Genomic DNA, 20809 nt, shown 5'->3' with positions numbered 1-20809 from the left:
TCCACGCAGGCTAAATTATTAATTTATTTAAATAAAACGTTATTTGGTGATTTTCAGAGACTGAGGATTAGGGTTTCAGCCGGAATGTTGTATTTTGAAAAGGTATTCTGTTTTTTAATTACTGTAATTCTTGTTATCAGAGTCTAGGTGATATTGGGCAAAATACACTAGGGTTTCTTTTATCCGGCCAGTGTAAAATAAGTGGACCAGCATGACAATAAAAGTTGTTCCTTCTAAGCAACAATTTTAGACCTATGCAATCTTGAAGAGATCAGTTCTTCAATAAGGACCACTAGGGCTCAAGCTTCTACATATGGACTTCCTCACATTTCATTGTCTAATTGTTTCTATAACATTCAAGATTTTTTTTAAGTTCTTTCTAGGAAGTTGGATCAAAACCAAAGATACCATATTTCTGATCATCTCTAGGATTAGGTAACTGAAGTCAGTAGAAACAAAAAATTAAATTTTATTGAATTCTGTTAGAGCAAACAATTTGTAATACTACAGTCTAAACGCCATTCTTTTATATGAAAACAAAAAGTTACAGAAGTTCAAACAGGCTTATGAAGTAAGCATTCTAATCATTCTGGATCTACTACTTTTCCTAGAGCTGGTCACATATATAGTAGCCCACAAATGGAAGCCTGACCTCCTGGCAACAATACCATGATAATGCCACTAAAGATCTCAGCAGCCATTTTGGCAGAGCCAGGGATACAAGATGAAATCAAATGGGCATCACTGAGGCATATTTTCAAAGCACTTAGCCTTCCAAAGTTCCATAGAAACCTGTCACTGTACATGACCCCCAACACTGTACCCGACCCCTAGTTCTATACCCAGGTCCTTCAAACATCAACCCCTCAGCACCTAAATAGACACCAGGGACCTTCAGTAAGACTGAGGACTGGGTCGTTGGAGTGGGGGTAGGAGGTCTGCTGAGTGATTGATGTTTGAAGGACCTGGCCACAACTGTGGGGGGGGGGGACTTTGGGGAGGCTGTTGCCCATATGTGGGAAGCCTCCCCCCACCTGGAGGTACTGCATGGTAGCAATTTGGGTGCTGCAAGGGAGTGCTATGTCAGGAGGCTGGGGCTTTGTCGGGGATTGGGTATAGAACTAGGGGTTGGGTACAGTGTTGGGGGTCAGGTACCGTGACAGGGAGGTTCAGTGCAGTGCTGCCAAGTTTACTGTGTTAGGTTAGGTACTGTCAGCGAGGACAGTTGCTGGTAGGGAGATCAGATGCTGAGCTGGGTGGGAAAAGCTGGCAACAGAATGGGACTTGGTTAGGTGGGAGACCTTACATGCCCACTTATCAAGTGTATGTTCAACTGAATTGAGGAATGCCTCCAATATGGCATCAAGAAATATGAGGAGTGCCTGAAAATTATCCATGGGTGGGGAAAATTGGCTAAGACCAGGAAACCAGCCTTTATTGGCAAAGGACTCAATATTGATTTGATGGTATTTGCTGCCAATTCTGATGATGCCACGGAGGCTTCATTCCACAGAGAAACCAAGATGGGCTGAATACACTGCCACCTAACCTTTGGCCACTGGTCACACGGGTCTCAGATATCAGCATAATCAGTCAATACTGAGATCCGTGTGACAGTGGCCACCCTCCATATTATGCAGCGCAGTCTTCTTCAGCTGGAGCAGCACAGGCTGACAACCTTCTCCTGCGGTCTGTGTGGACCCTGTTTACTTCAGCTGAGGCTAAGGCTGCATGGCCTGTTATAGACATCTCCTTCTTCTGCAACCCACAACATGGCTGCAAACTCCATCTCCTGAGTTGGAGCTGCATGGGTTTATGAGGATGTCCTGCCCCTGTGGTGTTGCAGGAGTTGCACTCAAGCATTAAAATTAATGCATGAAATTCAGGCTGTGATGAATCTTTGTTTCACACAACCTTTTCCATCAATAAGTGTATGTACATTATTTAGATCTTGGAGGTACTTGAATCTCTTCCTTATAAAACCCATTCCATCCTCTCCGGAATAAGAAAAGAGTTTTTAGTGTTCTCTGAAAAGCACAAAGTCTATAAATTCTGAATATAAAACATTTTATTTATGCAGGTTAAACTGACAGCTTTGAAAGCCAAGGGCATTAGTTACCTCTGCAAGCCCTGTAATTCACTCCTTTCCCAAAAATGATCCCAGCAGCTGACATTGATTAGTGTTTTTTCACTGTTTTCGCAGTTTTATTCATATGAGCAGAGAATTTAAAGAAATCATAATTTTATGCTATAAATGTCCTTCCTATAAGAGCAGGAAAAATAACTACTAAAGACCTTTGGCCTAAATCAACCACTTTTTTGTACATTTCCCTAGAACAGCAGGTTAAACAGAATTTGATGATTGTTTCTTTTTTTTTTTTTTTTCAAATAATATCCCAAAGGTATTACAGCAATCATATAAGGGGCAATTCTAAAAGTGAGTGTTCACATCTACACGTCACTTACGTGTGTAATACTTTTGTGGTAAGTTTAGACTTACTCATATAGATGGCAAGCAAAGCACAGTTTAAGGATGTGCATAAGTGGCATAGCGCATAAATGCAAGGTAGGTGGAGCATGAGCGGAACACAAACATGCCTCCCACCTACTCCGTAACTTATAAAGTATGGGATGTGTATTCTTGCTGCATTTAGGTGCCCACAGGTACACAAGGTCTACGGCTGGTGTAACTGCAGGCACCTAGATTTTAGAGCACAAAGGGTAAAGCTTTCCTCAGGGGTCCTTCAAGAAACAATCCAAATTGTAAATGGAAATTAATCCAGTCAGTGGCAACTTGTCTCCTTCCCTTTCCAGCAATGATTCATTTACAGTTTGGATTGTTTATTGAAAGACCCCCGAAGAAGTCTTTACCCCCAAAACACAGTCCATTTTTGGTCCATCTCAGTTGCGTGTTCTGCACTTGAAAATCACCATTTTGAATAAAACTCACAGTACAAAAAAATAAGAATAAAACCTGACATGCCTGCCTGAATGACGAGGACTACTGTATTTATTTATTTATTTATTTATTTATTTGTTGCATTTGTATCCCACATTTTCCCACCTTTTTGCAGGCTCAATGTGGCTTACATAGTACCGTTAATGGCGTTAGCCGATTCCGGTCTGAACAGATACATGGTGTGAATGAATACAAGGTGATATTGTGGTAGATAAGGTACATGTATGGTAGGTACAATTGGGGGGAATTTAGGGAGGGAGAGAGGGAGGAGGAGTCAGGTAGTTCTTTGGTTACATCGTGTCGCAGGTGTCCATGTATTTTTATGTTGGGTCGGTGGGATATGCTCTTTTGAACAGGTCTGTTTTTAGTGCTTTCCGGAATTTAAGGTGGTCTGGCATAGTGTTTACTATTTTTGGCAGTGTGTTCCATAGTTGTGCGCTTAAGTAGGAAAAGCTGGATGCATAGGTGGATTTGTATTTGAGTCCTTTCATCAGGAGGACTGCTTATCGCCCATCTTTCGAGCAAGAACAAAGAAGATAGCATTATAATTGGCCAAATGAACGCCTGTCAGATCACTTCGAGGCTGCACCTCAAGCTGTTCCACAACATAGCCTTCACCAGAGACTGCTTTCTCCAGAAATTCCTTGTCCATGGGAAACCCTGAAAACTGTTTCTCTCCAACCATATACATGCCGTTTCCTAACACCCCACCCATTACTAAATGCCCTCCTGATTTCAGTAGTGAAGAGATATTCCTCAGGGCACAGCAGTAAGAGTCTGGGTCCTTAGAAGCACCTTCCAGACACAGGCATGTCAGTAGACAGTCAGCCTGAGGCAGGACCAGTGGATCCAGAGAGTTATTCTTAGTAACATCACACTTCAGAATGCGTGTCACTGTTCTTCTCAGCTTCTCTTCCTTCTCTGCCCACTTTTCCCTGTAAGAGAATAAGAAGATAAACAAAACCTTCCAATCAGCTCATTTTAGAGCAGGAGATTTATTTATTTATTTATTTGCTGCACTTGTATCCCACATTTTCCCCACCTATTTACAGGCTCAATGTGGCTTACAAAATGTTATAACAGCATGTACACCTTATAGGATAAGAATTTCAGAATATAGATACAGATGGGTACATAGAATATCATAGCAATCATATTAATGGAATAATAATTTTACAATTGTTACAAATAAGAGTGCATAAGTAAATCATATTGGATTGGAAGTGGATTGAAAGATCAACATAACATAATGATATCAGGACAAGATATAATATTCAGTCGTGAGGATGTAATTAAGATCCCAACCCAGTCCTCAGGACATACCTAGCCAGTCGGATTTTCAGGATACTCACATTGAATATGTATGAGAAAGATCTGCATACCATGGAGGCAGTACAAGCAAATTTACCTCATGCGTATGCATTGTGGATATCTTTAAAAATAGACTAGCTTGTTGTGTCCCAAGCAAGGACTGGGTTGGGAACCCCTGTTGTACGGAGTTTTTTTTCCATTGCCTGAGTCCTAAGGGTCAATACTCATTGGGATTTTGCTAAGCAGGAAGTGCTTCTACCTGGTTAAATTCCACTGACCAGCCCCAGAGCACATATTCAGCGACAATTAACTGGATAGTGCTGCTGACTATATGCTCTGATCACCATGGTGCTATGCAGTTGGCAACACCCAAACAAATAGCTGGGAAAGGTCAGTCTGTGTGTAAGGAAAGGAGAGGAGTGTGGTAGCCGTGTTAGTCCACTCTTAAGGTTATCAATAGAAATCAAACAAAATAAAACATGGAAAAGAAAATAAGATGATACCTTTTTTATTGGACATAACTTAATACATTTCTTGATTAGCTTTCGAAGGTTGCCCTTCTTCGTCAGATCGGAAATAAGCAAATGTGCTAGCTGACAGTGTATACATTCAAGCATTACTATGACTGTGTTTAAGGAAGACATCAGAATTGTTATGATGAAGGTCAAAAGACCTCTTACAGCAATAACCATTTCAAATCTAGACCTTTATTACATTCTTAATTATTTGTCCTCCCAAAAGTCACGTGAAAACAATCACCCAGTGCAACAACATATTATTATTTAACTATTGGAATCATAAAGTTCAAATATGAGCAATCACTTATCTGCTTATTTTCATCAAAGCAGCAAACAAATTAAGTCGATGAAAATAACCAGATGAAAATAAGCATCGGGCGTTGGCATTGTATATTCAGGACCAAATAAAGCTCAGGAAGCTGCCAGGGCTTGTGCGGTTCCCAGTTGAATGTCGGCCAGGACCCACATAAAGTGCTCTCTGCTCCAAACAATCCACCTTCCTTCCCTCCCACCCTGCACATATCCTAAGATGACCCGAGGCCCACCTCCACCCCTGTAGACCCCCCTGGGACTACCTGTGAATACTTGGTGAATCAGTGGGGCCTATGGGCAGGAGTGATGCCCACTCATTCCTGCCTATCACAGTCTCTCAATTTACAGCTGACAATTTACAGATTAGTCTAACATTTGATATATCATCATATTGGTAAACCAGCATGGCAGTTTACAATATCCATTGAGTATAGACTAACTATCGCGGAAAGAAATAGAGAAGAAAATACATTTCAAATCCAAAACTAAGAAATGATTAAAAAAGAAACAGCTGTTTACATGTGTTCCATGTGGTTGGCCAGCCCCATCTCAACCCCTTTGTATTGCCTTACTGTTAATGGTTTCTATTCTGTTCTGTGGATAAATCTCTCTTGTCTGTCCTCCTCCTCTACTGCTAATTCCAGACTCCGTTCCTTTTATCTCGCTGCACCTCACACCTGGAATAGACTTCCCCAGCTTGTACGTCTAGCCCCGTCTTTGGCCGTTTTCAAATCCAGGCTAAAAGCCCACCTCTTTAACGCTGCTTTTGACTCCTAACCACTACTCACTTGCCCTGTACCCTTTTATCCCCACCTCTTTAATTCCCTTACCTCTTAGTTGTTCTGTCTGTTTGTCTGTCCTATTTAGATTCTGAGCTCTTTGAGCAGGGACTGTCTTTTCATGTATGGTGTACAGCGCTGCGTATGCCTTGTAGCGCTATAGAAGTAATAAGTAGTAGTAGTAGTATTAAGAATCTCTAAACAAGAGAGCCTTAAGACTTTTCTTGAAATTCTTCTAGGACACTTCCATTCGTAAAAATTGTGGTAAATGATTTCACAGAGAAGAAGCTGCTACACTAAGGACTGAGTACCAAACTGTATTTAAATTATATAGTGAAAAGATGGTACTACTTAAAGGTTTGGCTTGGAAAAGCCCAGCATCCTTGTAGATGAGTATGGAATAAGATAATGAGATTAAAGTAAGTGAGAGACCAGTATAGTGTATCTTATTTATTTATTTGCTGCATATGTATCCCACATTTTCCCACCTATTTGCAGGCTCAATGCGGCTTACAATATGTTAAACAATAATCACATTAAATATTAGAGATAGGATCTTAAGAATCTTAATAATCATCTGAAATATCAGAGTTAGGATCTGAACTACACTTCTACGGGACACAGGGAGCCAATGTTCCTCTTTCAACAAAGGGGAAACGTGATCCCAATTGCATGTACCTTATAAGTACAGAAGTAATGCCACACTGGGAAAAGACCAAGGGTCCATCGAGCCCAGCATCCTGTCCACGACAGCGGCCAATCCAGGCCAAGGGCACCTGGCAAGCTTCCCAACCATACAAACATTCTATACATGTGGATTTTTCCCAAGTCTATTTAGTAGTGGTTTATGGACTTGTCCTTTAGGAAACCGTCTAACCCCTTTTTAAACTCTGTCAAGTTAACCGTCTTCACCACGTTCTCCGGCAATGAATTCCAGAGTTTAATTATGCGTTGGGTGAAGAAATTTTTTCTCCGATTTGTTTTAAATTTACTACACTGTAGTTTCATCGCATGCCCCCTGTTCCACTCCACTCCACTCATTATTTTATATACCTCTATCATGTCTCCCCAAAGCTGTCTCTTCTCCAAGCTGAAAAGCCCTAGCCTCCTTAGTCTTTCTTCATAGGGAAGTCGTCCCATCCCTGCTATCATTTTAGTCGCCCTTCGCTGCACCTTTTCCAATTCTGCTATATCTTTCTTGAGATGCGGTGACCAGAATTGAACACAATACTCAAGTTGCGGTCGCACCATGGAGCGATATAACAGCATTATAACATCCTCACACCTGTTTTCCATACCTTTCCTAATAATACCCAACATTCTATTCGCTTTCCGAGCCGCAGCAGTACACCGAGCAGAAGATTTCAGTGTATTATCGACGACACCCAGATCCCTTTCTTGGTCTGTTGTTGCTAACGTGGAACCTTGCATGACGTAGCTATAATTCGGGTTCTTTTTTCCCACGTGCATCACCTTGCACTTGCTCACATTAAACGTCATCTGCCATTTAGCCGCCTAGTCTCCCAGTCTCGTAAGGTCCTTCTGTAATTGTTCACAATCCTGTCGCGAGTTAATGACTTTGAATAACTTTGTGTCATCAGCAAATTTAATTACCTCGCTAGTTACTCCCATCTCTAAATCATTTATAAATATATTAAAAAGCAGCGGTCCTAGCACAGACCCCTGAGGAACCCCACTAACTACCCTTCTCCATTGTACTGCTGTGTTCTAAGGGATTTGAAGTTGGTGAAAATCTGAAGATCAGACTTCTTCGAACAATGAGTTTTACCGCTCATGACAGTGGAATGAATTAATATTTTTAATGCTGTGCTTGTAAAAACAGATTTAACAGATTACTCATATTTAGTTTAAAAAAGCATTTCTTGGAACCATAACAAATGTGTTATTTAAATGATAATCCTTCATCCAAAATTACATCTAGAAATTTCAAGGTCAAAACCCATGTAATTGAGGAACCAGAGATAAATATTGGTGGATGATAAGAACGAAAGCCTGGCCTGTTCAATATCATCCCTTTTGGGTTTGTATTTTATTTTATTTTTTTTTAACATTCAGAGGCCAGTATTCAGCCAGCAGCTGTGAGCATTTTTTTTTAGCTAGCAGTGGCCTTACTCCTGTCTCTCAATATCTGGGTTTATGTGGCCTGCTCTCTATTTTGCGGTTAAGTGCGATATTCAGCACTTAACCGCTGGATAGCTGGCTAAGTGCCATTTAACCGGCCAGGTACTGTTCCTGGCCAGTTAAATGGTTTTGAATTTGGGGGGGGGGGGGGGGGGATTGAATTTTCCTGTTTTTTTCACTTTTGTCAGCTGAAATACTGTTTAAGGAATATCTCAAAGAGGTTTTAGCAGTTAGAGATGGGGATCATGTTTTCTCACTGTTATTATTTACCTAAACAAGTGAAACAAGAAGCCCAGGGGGGGAGCCCGATTCAGATGTATTGTCATTGGGTTCTTCTTTCAGTTTGACTAAATTTCTTGAGACATCGCATTACAATACTTCTGAAAGGGCAAGCCGCCTGGTAACCTTCTTGTCTGAAAAGGATAAGTTACTGTTTTGAAAACATATTTTAGATAACCTTTTTTTTTTGTGGTGGCAAATTACAAATCTTTCCTGATGTGGCTCAACAGCACCTTAAGGTTTTTCTTCAGTTGAAACCACGGGTTTTGTCTTTAGGGGCAACTTATTTTTTAAAGTTTCCCTGCAAATGTTTAGTTAATTTTCTGACAATAAATATGTTTTCTTTGATCCAATCCAATTGGAACAATTACTACTGAATATGAACATACATAGCGATGAAGGTTTTTTTATTTTTTATTTGTTGCATTTGTATCCCACATTTTCCCACCTATTTGCAGGCTCAATGTGGCTTACTGAGTACCGTGATGGCGAGTGTCAATTCCAGTGTCAGAAATACATAGTGGTAGTTGCGTTAAAGCTCAAGAGTAACAGAGTGTCTTAGGTAGTTGAGGAGGAAGAATTAAGTGTCCTTTTCTGGTACAAGTTTCGTTGTGTTGCAGGGTTTGGGTGTTTAGGTTGGATCGTTGTGGTAGGTTAGTTATAAGTTACTGTTATTGCATTAATAACACATTTTGACATATCCTACACAATTATCAACTAATGTTGTATGTACAAAAATTCTTTGAATAAAAATATTCTTAAAAAAAGACCATCTCAAAAACAAATGGAAGTAATTTAGAAAGAACTGGATGATGTGGAGCTGTAGAAATATGGATAGACTCTAAAACATTTTGAACTGAAACAGGAGATGGTACATAAATGTAGAAAAAAAACTAGTAAATTAACTTCCATCATTTTGTTGTTCAGAGAATGTGTTTATTTATTTGTGACATTTATATCCCACATTATCCCAAACCAGTTTGAGTTCAATGTGGCTTACAATGAACAGTATAGATACATAACCAAGAATAATGCATAAGAAAGTAATTTGTTGTAAGAATCCAATTTTACAATATAGTATCATAAATGTACTGGGATAGCTATGGATGTTTAACATTTAGAAAATCTATTATGAATGAAAAAATGTACATGAAGCAAAGAGACAGTAAATGGTAAATAGAGTACTAACCAATTCAGGTAATAATTAATTGTTTGAGATATGGTTGTTCTTTGTGAGGGTTTGTTTGAATAGGAATGATTTGAGGATTTTGCGGAATTCAGTATATTCCTGTATATTTCTTATTTTTGTGGTAAGGAGTTCCACCATTTAGTTCCTAGGTAAGTGAAATCTGCAAAGTGGACAGTTTTGTAGATCACTTTTTTGCAATTTGGGAGGTGTAGTCTGAGATAGTTTCTTGCCTCATATTTAATGTTTCTTTGAGGTAAGTTTATTAATGGTACCATACAGTCTGGAGCTGTGCCATTTAGTATTTGAAAGATAAAGGTACATAATTTGAATGTGATTCTTGCTTTGATGGGAAGCCAGTGTAGTTTGATTAATAAAGGGGAGGCACTTTCATAACAAATGAATGAATGAACGAATGAATTTGAAAAGTATGATGAGGATTTGAAAAGCTGATTGCAATTTTTGAATCTTGGTGAAGTTTCCCTAAATGAGATGCTTGGCTAGTTGCTAAGAATAGAAAACCTTTTTAGAGGTCTGCAAAGACTGTTTATAAGAGTAGGACTGAAACTTTAACCTTTTCCAATGATATGGACTACGCATTTCCCATCATTTGTGTTCCCAGTGTTGTAATTGATGCTTATGTAAAAATAAAATACTATTGTAACAAATCTCATTCCTTGATGAACTTTTTCAATTTTGGAGTTAAGGAGTCATAGAGGGGCATAATTGAACGAAAACGCCTATCTCCATGGGCGTTTATCTCCGAGAACGGGTCAGTGAAGGGGCGGACCGAACCGTATTTTCGAAAAAAATAGACGCCCATGTTTTATTCAACAATGTGTGAGCTGGGCGTTTTTGTTTTTCAGCGATAATAGAAAATGAAAGCGCCCAGCTCAAAAACGAATAAATCCAAGACATTTATTCGTGGGAGGGGCCAGGATTCGTAGTGCACTGGTCCCCCTCACATGCCAGGACACCAACCGGGCACCCTATGGGGCACTTTTACAAAAACAAATAAAAAGGTCAAAGAGCTCCCAGGTGCATAGCACCCTTCCCTTGTGTGTTGAGCCCCCCAAATCCCCCTCAAAACCCACTGCCCACAAGTCTACACCATTACTATAGCCCTAAGGGGTGAAGGGGGGCACCTACATGTGAGTACAGTGGGTTTGGGGGGGTTGGACGACTAATAAGCATTAAGCAGCACAATTGTAACAGGTAGGGGGGGATGGGCCTGGGTCCACCTGCCTGAAGTCCACTGCACCCACTAACAACTCCTCCAGTGACCTGCATACTGCTGCCAGGGAGCTGGGTATGAGATTTGAGGGTGAAAATGAAAATGTGTGAAACATCATTTTTTTGTGGTGGGAGGGGGTTAGTGACCACTGGGGGAGTCAGGGGAGGTCATCCCCGATTCCCTCCAGTGGTCATCTGGTCATTTAGGGCACTTTTTGGGGCCTTATTCGTGAAAAAACAGGGTCCAGGAAAAGTGTCCTAAATTCTAGGTAAAAACGCATACTTTCTTCCCATTATCGGTGAAATGCGCCCAACTTTGTTCGGCAGATAACCACGCCCCAGTTCCGCCTTCGCCTCTGACACGCCCCCATAAACTTTGTCCGCATCCGCGACGGAGTGCAGTTGAAAACGCCCAAAAATCGGCTTTCGATTATACCGCTTTATTCGTTTTTGTGAGATAAACGTCCATCTCCCGATTTAGGTCGGAACTTGGGCGTTTTTCTCGTTCGATTATAAGCTGGATAGGCTGCTTCTAGAGAAGACTTTCAACTATGAGTCTGATCATTTGGTGAAAAGGATGGAAATGATGCAAGAGGCAAATCCAAAGTTTTGATCAAGAACTATTTATTTACTAGGAATAAATGCCCGTTTCTGTAAGAAATGAAACGGGCGCTAGCAAGGTTCCCTTCCCCTCCCCCTCCCTCTCCCGTCATCGGCATACAGGGACAGAAGAGGAAACCTGTGAGGTGTTGCATCCACGTTGTCATCCGTCCCTCGTACCGTCCGACGTTCAGTGTGTGTGGCTGGCAGCATCGCCCCCGAAGCGGTTTTGTGCATTTATGTTGCGCCGGTGTTGGGTGCCATCTTCGTTTCGTCGCGTTGGTGAAAATCGGTGTGGGCATAGTGTCCTGACATTCCTGTTCGGCGCCATTCGCATTGGAGGAAATCGCAACATAAGCGACATCATCACGGTCCTGTTCGGCGCCATCTTGAAAATCGCTCTGGCCGCGACATCATAACGTTGGACGCGAGGGCGTCACCACCATGGAGAGGCTTCACCACCATGAATCCACGAACCCTTCATGGAAGTGGCTGGAGCTTGGGGCCTCAATAGAACGTTGAGGTAGGGAATTATGTCCGAAAGGGGCGTGGCTGAGGGCGGGTGTATGAGTGAGAGTGAGAGTGAGTGGTGCTGACAGGGTACAGCAGTGCAGGGCTTCAGTGGTTCCCTGCCACATTGTGAGCTTCAGAATTGGAGGTGAGAATTATTAATATAGATTATGATTTGATATAGCACTTTTCAAACAACGGGTTCGCATCACAAAATTCCGGAGACACATGTAAAACACAGACAATACTGTGTTCTAGGACATGAAGACCCTTACAGAGGTACACAGGAAAGGAAGTCATAAAACAAAAAGCATCTTCCAAGAAACAAGAGTAATCAGGGACACTGAAAAATGAGCTTGCGGAGCTACTGCTAGTGATATGCAATTGGAGGGTGGCCAATGTAATGCCCATTTTTTAAAAAAGGTTCCAGGGGAGATCCTGGAAATTATAGACCGGTGAGTCTGACGTCGGTGCTGGGGAAAATGGTAGAGGCTATTATTAAAAACAAAATTACAGAGCACATCCAAGGACATGGATTACTGAGACCAAGTCAGCACGGCTTTTGTGTGGGGAAATCTTGCCTGACCAATTTACTTCAATTCTTTGAAGGAGTAAACAAACATGTGGACAAAGGGGAGCTAGTTGATATTGTGTATCTGGATTTTCAAAAGGCGTTTGACAAGGTACCTCATGAAAGGCTACAGAGGAAATTGGAGGGTCATGGGATAGGAGGAAATGTCCTATAGTGGATTAAAAACTGGTTGAAGGATAGGAAACAGAGAGTGGAGTTACATGGGCAGTATTCACAATGGAGAAGGGTAGTTAGTGGGGTTCCTCAGGGGTCTGTGCTAGGACCGCTGCTTTTTAATATATTTATAAATGATTTAGAGATGGGAGTAACTAGCGAGGTAATTAAATTTGCTGATGACACAAAGTTATTCAAAGTCGTTAACTCGCGACAGGATTGTGAACAATTACAGAAGGACCTTACGAGACTGGGAGACTGGGCGGCTAAATGGCAGATGACGTTTAATGTGAGTAAGTGCAAGGTGATGCATGTGGGAAAAAAGAACCCGAATTATAGCTACATCATGCAAGGTTCCACGTTAGCAGCTACAGACCAAGAAAGGGATCTGGGTGTCGTCGATAATACACTGAAATCTTCTGCTCGGTGTGCTGCTGCGGCTCGGAAAGCGAATAGAATGTTGGGTATTATTAGGAAAAGGTATGGAAAACAGGTGTGAGGATGTTATAATGCTGTTATATCGCTCCATGGTGTGACCGCACCTTGAGTATTATGTTCAATTCTGGTCACCGCATCTCAAGAAAGATATAGTGGAATTGGAAAAGGTACAGCGAAGGGCGACTAAAATGATAGCGGGGATGGGACGACTTCCCTATGAAGAAAGACTAAGGAGGCTAGGGCTTTTCAGCTTGGAGAAGAGACGGCTTTGGGGAGACATGATAGAGGTATATAAAATAATGAGTGGAGTGGAACAGGTGGATGTGAAGCGTCTGTTCACGCTTTCCAAAAATACTAGGACTAGGGGGCATGCGATGAAACTACAGTGTAGTAAATTTAAAACAAATCGGAGAAACTCTTTCTTCACCCAACGCATAATTAAACTCTGGAATTCGTTGCTGGAGAATGTGGTGAAGGCGGTTAGCTTAGCAGAGTTTAAAAAGGGGTTAGATGGTTTCCTAAATGACAAGTCCATAAACCACTACTAAATGGACTTGGGAAAAATCCACAATTCCAGGAATAACATGTATACAATGTTTGTACGTTTGGGAAGTTTGCCAGGTGCCCTTGGCCTGGATTGGCCACTGTCGTGGACAGGATGCTGGGCTTGATGGACCCTTGGTCTTTTCCCAGTGTGGCATTACTTATGTACAATAAGAGTGGGCTCTTTGCAAGCAGTTTCTTCACAATAAACTAACCAACTAGATGGAATGGAAACCTTAGCGCAACAGCCAAGTCTCTAAGTTTTTTAATTAGTGATAGAAGTTTGAGATACCAACCAGAAGAAAATTCCATAAGGAGGGGAATAAAACGCCAAAAGCTACATTGATGAAGATACTAGAAAATTAGGTCTGTTTTTTTTAAATTCTTTATTTATAATTTTAATGAAAATTAGGTCTGTGGAACACATGAAGGGCAATTCTATAAACTAGGGGGGCTAATATTCAAATCGATTTAAGTGCACAGGAGCCTCTCCTGCTATTTAAATGGACTATCGCCGTCCAACCGCCGATATTCAGGTTCACTAAAGGGAGGGGCAATGCTGGGATAGGAGATGGGGCTTTTGCAGGCACTAGCAATATTCAACCGAGGTCCTAAATTCACTCACTTATTTTATATAGGCCCTGGCTGAATATCAGGCTGAGACCCACATTAGAGAAGTCTTTTTCACTCCCCCCCCCCCCAGCTGCAGAGGTGGCACCTCCCCTGACAACAGCTCCCCCAAAGGCAGCAACCTTCCCATCCCCAACCCCCACCTCCTGGTCAGGGTAGCACCTACCCTCCTAGGGCCTATCTGACCTCCCCGGTAGTCCAGTGGTGCATTGGGGCAGGTGTGAACCCCCCCTCGCTCCTACCCCTAGTGGCAGCTTCTTCAAATTAGCTGCCACAATCTCTCAAAGTACCATGAGAGGTTGTGGCAACAATTGTGAAGAAGCTGTCGCTAGGGGCAGAAATGAGAAGAGTTTGCCCCTGCATCCAACACCCCATTGGACCACCATGGAAGTCAAGTAGGCCCAAAAGGGGTCCTTCCCTGACCAGGAGGTGGGGGGAGTGGGATGCTGCTGTTAGGGGACACAAAGCCACAACTGTGCATTGGGGGGCCAGGAGGGGAAACCGGGGACCAAACAATAGAGGCACCCATTTATTGAATATGCCCTCATGAAGTAAATCTAACATTTGCCTTTACCAGTGCCTGTCTTCCAGTGTATCTCTCCTAATTCACAGGTGAGAGGATTGCTCTGCAAGAGCTTATTCTCAAGTTCATGTGTAAAATGCATGAGTTGAGAGAAAAAGCTGGCAAAGATGAATATTTGAGCAAAGATTCATGAACTGAGAGTATGCAAAAATCAACATATTACAGTTCCTTCAGCATTACCTAAAGTTTCCCAATGCACACAATGCCCTCTTCTGAACCACAGGAGTAATCTGGTTGATCAGGGGCAGTTGAGAATATGGCCCACCAAGACTGAACCTTTCAGCACAATGCAGAGGTCAGTAGGCTATGCCTCCACAGCAGCAATCCCCTTCCCAACTTTGTGAGACTTTTCCATAGGGTGTTAGTGCTAGGGCCAGTGCAAGAGTATAAGGCACCCCATGCAAACTGTCAACTTTGTGCCTCCATCCCCCCCCCCCCCCCCATGTTCTCCACCCTACCCAACCCTGTGTCCCTATTTTTCCCTAACCCCTTTGACTCCAGTCTTTTCACCTCCAACCAGTCCCCAGTTTTTAATGTTTTCCTTCCTTAATCCCTGAGTTTCTACTTCCCTCACTCGCTTCCACCAGAGCTCAGTCCTTAATGTTTCTCCTACCTGCCTCCTAGGCCCTTCTTTCCCTCATTCTTTTGCAGTCTGATAGACAGGGACTGGGGCTATAATTGGATTACTGCAAGGGCCCTGCTTGCCCAGCTGCTCTGCAGCCTAAGCTCCATGTCAGACCTAGAGCAGAATGGTCTGGGAGGCCAACAGAGGGCCTAGGGTGCAGGTCCACTACAAGCTATAACACACATATGTGGCCCATCATGTAATTGCTAATTCCGCTTTCTGCCCACGCTCCACCTCCCCCTAAAGGCACCACACTGCCTGTTACTTCCCTCACTACCAGCAGATGTGCTTCACCAACTCACTAGAACTGGAACTGGCTGTAGTGAATGCATGACCCATTTTTTGCAGCTGCCCTTTCACTATATGGAATAGGACTTCTGGCAGTCTGGGGACTGTGCAGACTTTACTGCCAACTGCAGTGGTAGTATTTGTGCCTCAAGTTAATGCTGAGTGCACGAGTTGGGTGTGGGATTGGAAGGAGGAGAAAATTAAAATATCAGCCCTTTTTGGTGCCCAAAAAAATACTGGCAGTCTAGGCAACTGCCTTGGTCACCTAAGGGAAGTGCCAGCCCTGGTTAGTGCAATTCTCTACTCTGGAAAAGCAGCTGTTTGTATGAGAGAGCCCTAGAGTCTATTTTCAAGCTCTTGCAGCTAGAAGGTAAGCCTATGCTCTCACTCAGTGTGTTTCCATACCTGTCGCCTTCCAGTTCACAGACAAACTTCACAACTGAGCTCCAGTCAAAGGCTCCCGGCTCTTTCTTCAGCCATGTCTCCAGCTCCTGTCGGTTCCTGTCCGTGTAATCTGTGGCAATGATTTCATTGAAGGACTCACAGGCTGAAAGGAGATGGTAGATGCTAGGACCGGTACCGATGTCTAAAAGGAGATTCCCTTTTACACCTCCTGCAAAAGAGAAGTCAGAAGCTGAATGCTTACACTATGGAAGTGAACTCTCATCAAGTACAAGGGGCAGCACTAGGGTGGAGGCCGGGGTTATATGAAACAAAGTACCATGAGCTGCCATGAAAGGCTGAAGCAGCCATTTTGGGAGGGCTACACTCCTGCCTCCCAACGACCACCACTGGACCACAAGGAATACAGGTAGGCCTAGGGGGTTGGGGGACTAATTTCTTGTTGTAGGCTGGGGGAGAGGGAAGGGAAGGAGGGGGCTTTGTCAGGGTGGGGCGGGAGAGTTCTCAGGGGACCAAATTTTTTTTTCAAGTTATGCGGGTGCTGGCCCAATATTCAGCTAGGCCCACATAACAGTCCTGTGCAGGCCCTGGCGAGTATTGGACGGGCCCACACAAGCTCTGGGGTCTAATTTAGCCAGCAATGATCATCAATTTTTAAACGCTGAATATCAGGGGGATTGTTTCTCCACTGACCTAATAAAGATAGGATTACTCTCAAAAGCTTGTTAAAAATACATTAAGTTAGTCCAATACAAAGGTATCACCTAAAACTTAGTTCCTGACCCTTATTGTATTTCCACAATTCACTACTAAAAAAGGCATATCAACCAATTTGAACATAAAGGTGAAGTAGAAATTCAATTAACAACTGTGGGGTTGATATTCAAAGCAATTTATACTGGCTAGAAATGACTCCTGGCCACTTAGATCATTTGTAAGAGGCTCTCCACTGATATTCAGCAGTAATTAACTGGTTAGTGCCACTGAGTATCACACAGACCACTAAAGGGAAAGCCAACTATTTTGTAGGTGGTCTGGGGGCAGAGTCAGTACTTATGGAGTTAAACACCAATATTCAGGATGCACAAGGACTAGGGGACATGCAATTAAGCTACTAAGTAGTAAATTTAAAAGAAATCAGATAAAATATTTCTTCACTCAACGTGTAACTAAACTCTGGAATTCATTGTCAGGGTTTAAAAACGGTTTGAACACGTGCCTATAAGAAAAGTCCATAAGCCATTATTAAGAAGGACTTGGGAAAATCCACTGCTTATTCCTGGGATAAGTAGCATAAAATCTGTTTTTTACTCTTTTGGGAACTTGCTAGGTACTTGTGACTTGGATTGGCCACTGTTGGAACAGACACTGGGCTTGATGGACCTTTAGCCTGTCCCAGTATGGCAATGTTTATGTTCAGTACTTAACCAACAAAGTTAAGTGGCCAAATTGGACTGCATAAAAGACAGTCCTATCTTTATATGGTATTTCTTAGGCAGTAAAGTGCTGAATATCACACTTAACCACATAAGAGATAGCTGGCAGCAAAAACCTGAATGTTCAATTCTGGTGCCAAACAAAAAAACAGCACCACGAGCCTTTAAAAATGGAACACAGTTCTTTAATGAATGAGCCTTGACAAAAAGACCCGACACGGGCCGTGTTTCGGTGACTAGCACCTGCATCAGGGGTCTACATAGAATACAAAACACAGAAATAATATATTAAAAAAATTTTTTTAACATATAATGAATAAAACCAAAAATTAATATTTAGACTCATCAAGCATACATATGTAGGCCTATATAAACACCTAAAGCATTTAATATTTTAACATTCTCATATATTATTATATAGTAATTTGAAAATAAATGGATAATTAATCAAAACAAAAATGGTAACTCACCACAGTGATGACGTGGAAAACTTGGGGAATATCCGGAAAAAATGCCATCTATGGGGGGAAAAAAACCTGCTCTCCATTGCTAGCTGAATATCTCCCCCTGTGATTTCAAAAGTTAGAACCACAGAAGGTATCAGCAGAAAAGGTCTAGCCCAATCTTCCCTGACACAGTTCTTGTACACAAACAGAACCAAGAGATAAAAAGCAAACTGAGGAAATACTAGACATACCTGAAGTGAAAGTGTTAAAGAGATTCTTCAGCATGAATATCAGATACTCATCTGTAATACGATGTCCATTTTCAGAAGCATAATACGTGTCTAGATAGGCTTTGGGGTCAAAATCCTTCTGGTAAGTTTCCTTATCGGTGAAGTCTGATGCCATTTTGGCCTTTTCAGAGTGGAGACAATTTGTGTGTCTCTCCTGCTTCTCCCCGCTCCATTTATAATGAAAGGCAATCACCTGCCCAGGATGCAGATTTGAAGGAAATTACATCAGAGGTTTGTAGCCTTGGGTTTCATCCAAACCTTTTGATTCTTAATCCTCCCTATCTCTATCCATTCATAAATCTCTGCAGAAGGTGTCCAAGTTCAGTCCTCGGGTGTGTGCCATAAAGCTTTCAGAACTCTTTGCTTGAACACTCCCACATCTCAGGAAAGTTGGAAAGTGAGAGTTTTTAGAACAAATTAGTCAATGGATCATTTAAACAGCACCTGCTGGCTACATTTTAGGCTTATTAAAAGTTAAATCTCTTTCTCAAGAGAGGATTTCCCAATAGTCAAAACTGCTTAGGGGTAGTCACTGGACTTCAAGCAGGCCTTCCCCTCATACCAACCTCCCTCCCCCCCACCCCCACCAAAGCCTGCTGCCACATGTAGTTTAGAGAGGGACAGCCAGCTGTCCCAATTCATACAGGCAGTTGGAGTGTTAAACTTACTTCTACTAAAAATAGGGTACATTCATCCAGCTCAAGACTTCTAATTGTGGCTACACACAGTGACATCTCTAGACAGAAATATTTGAGATGGCAACAAGGGGGCAACCTAGGTATGGTAGGGGGCAAGCCAAATCAACATTTCCTCACATTTTTATTTTATTTGTACCCCGTGCTTTCCCACTCATAGCAGGCTCAATGCAGCTTACATATTATATACAGGTACTTATTTTGTACCTGGGGCAATAGAGGGTTAAGTGACTTGCCCAGAGTCACAAGGAGCTGCCTGTGCCTGCAGTGGGAATCAAACCCAGTTCCCCAGGACCAAAGTCCACCACTCTAACCACTAGGCCACTCCTCCACTCATCATGCCAATGACCCAACCACATTACACACCCCTTCCCCTTCACACTTTAAAATTAGCAAATAAGACATCATGGCCTTATACAGCCAGCCAGTTTCAGCTACCCAAACCACCTTTACAATTAAAAGCACCATTCTAGAAAGTCTTCTGTATGGGAGTAAAGTTTGGATTTTCTACAGGATTGGACAACATCTCAATACAAACCCTGAAACTCCAGTTCTGTATTAAAGACTCCATATTCTCCAATAATAGAACTATCCCCCCTTAGATAGATAGATAGATAGATAGATAGATAGATAGATAGATAGATAACGTTTATAGTGTATTATAGTTTATACATTATAGTTTATTTGTATTTGCTATACCACCTTTGCTAACCAGCAGTTCAAAGTGGTTTACAATCTAGAAGCATATATAAGAAGAAAAGGAAATACAATTTATGATAGGAAAGTAACAGCAAAATTCATACAACCCAAATTACAGAGAGAAGACAAAATAAGAAGGGAGGGGTACAAGTTGAGGAGACAAGATAGGGATAGGAATGGGGGGTGTAAGGGGAAGGAAAACATTTCACACAAAAATCTGGTCACAGTGAAAAACAGAGCGCAGTCCGCCTAGGGAGGGGAGAAAGCCTGTACAAAATTTTTTAAAGAGAGGATTCAACTCAAATAAAAAGAGGCAGAGTGTTCCAAAGGGACAGGGTTCCAAAGTAGAAAGCCTCATGAATAGTTAAGCTCTGGAACTCTATACTGGAGGATGTAGTTACAGCGGTTAATGTATCTAGGTTTAAAAATGTTTGAACAAATTCCTGGAGGAAAAGTCCATAGTCTTTTATTGAGATGGACATGTGGGAAGTCACTGCTTGCCCTGCGATTGGTAGCATGGAATGCTGATACTATTTGGGTTTATATATAGATAGATAGGCAACATAGACGGCCAGGCTGTATTCACATCAGGCTCCCACATTTCAAGCTAAATACACTATTTGTTTATTTACTGCTCAAATTCTTACATATTTCTGTTCAGTATATGTCTGGTCACCAGCCCTGAGTTTATTTTGAGCTCTCCCTTTCCTGTCATGAGCTGGATCTACAACAACAAAAGAAAAAAGCCTCCAGTGATCTGCATCTGCATCAATTAAATCATGAAACAACACCAGGATTCAGGAACTGCATAATGTCAAAACCATAACTGCAATTCCTAATTCCAAACTGGCAACTTGAAAAAGAGAACTGTGTGTTTGTAACCTTCCTTCAAATAGCAAACAAAGGAAATTGCCAAAGCAGACAGAGCGACACTACAACCTGTCCAGAGGAACCTGGGAGCAAACTTGGCGGGAAAGCGGTCCTCAGGCACCCAGTCATAATAGCCCCGACAAAAAAGCCCTGACAAAACAGCCCTGTAACAAAATAACCCTTGACAAAATGACCCCGGCCATAAAACAACCCTTGTCAAAATAGCCCCCTTAGCAAAACAGCCCCCTAAGAAAAAATAACACATCACAAAAAATATAATAAACTACAAC

General features: G+C 42.0%; 1 protein-coding gene across 2 annotated transcripts; it reads right to left on the bottom strand.

Annotated features, from left to right (window-relative positions):
• Positions 1 to 491: 491 nt before the first annotated feature.
• LOC115481623 (nicotinamide N-methyltransferase-like) lies at positions 492 to 18700 on the bottom strand. 2 transcript variants are annotated; one of them, XM_030220912.1, is made up of 4 exons: positions 18217 to 18700; positions 16087 to 16294; positions 3444 to 3894; positions 492 to 3004 (listed from the first exon to the last, which is right to left on the bottom strand). In XM_030220912.1, the coding sequence occupies exons 1-3, from the start codon at positions 18368 to 18370 to the stop codon at positions 3450 to 3452; spliced, it is 807 nt and encodes a 268-aa protein (XP_030076772.1). In that variant the 5' UTR covers positions 18371 to 18700; the 3' UTR covers positions 492 to 3004; positions 3444 to 3449. The 2 variants fall into 2 exon arrangements, with proteins under 2 accessions (XP_030076772.1, XP_030076773.1); XM_030220913.1 differs by having other exon boundaries at positions 16087 to 16291; positions 18217 to 18694.
• Between the last annotated feature and the right edge of the window lie 2109 nt (positions 18701 to 20809).

The sequence above is a fragment of the Microcaecilia unicolor genome, chromosome 12, assembly GCF_901765095.1.
Source record: "Microcaecilia unicolor chromosome 12, aMicUni1.1, whole genome shotgun sequence".
Classification (NCBI taxonomy): Eukaryota; Metazoa; Chordata; class Amphibia; order Gymnophiona; family Siphonopidae; genus Microcaecilia; species Microcaecilia unicolor.
This window is presented reverse-complemented; position numbering and strand designations above follow the sequence as displayed.

Excerpts from the sequence above, each read along its gene's own strand:
- LOC115481623 (XM_030220912.1), bottom strand. The coding sequence starts at position 18,370 with ATGGCATCAGACTTCACCGATAAGGAAACTTACCAGAAGGATTTTGAC. Across the intron at positions 16,295-18,216 it reads CTTTAACACTTTCACTTCAG|GAGGTGTAAAAGGGAATCTC; the intron begins GTATGTCTAGTA and ends TCTCTTTTGCAG. Across the intron at positions 3,895-16,086 it reads TGTGAACTGGAAGGCGACAG|GGAAAAGTGGGCAGAGAAGG; the intron begins GTATGGAAACAC and ends ATTCTCTTACAG.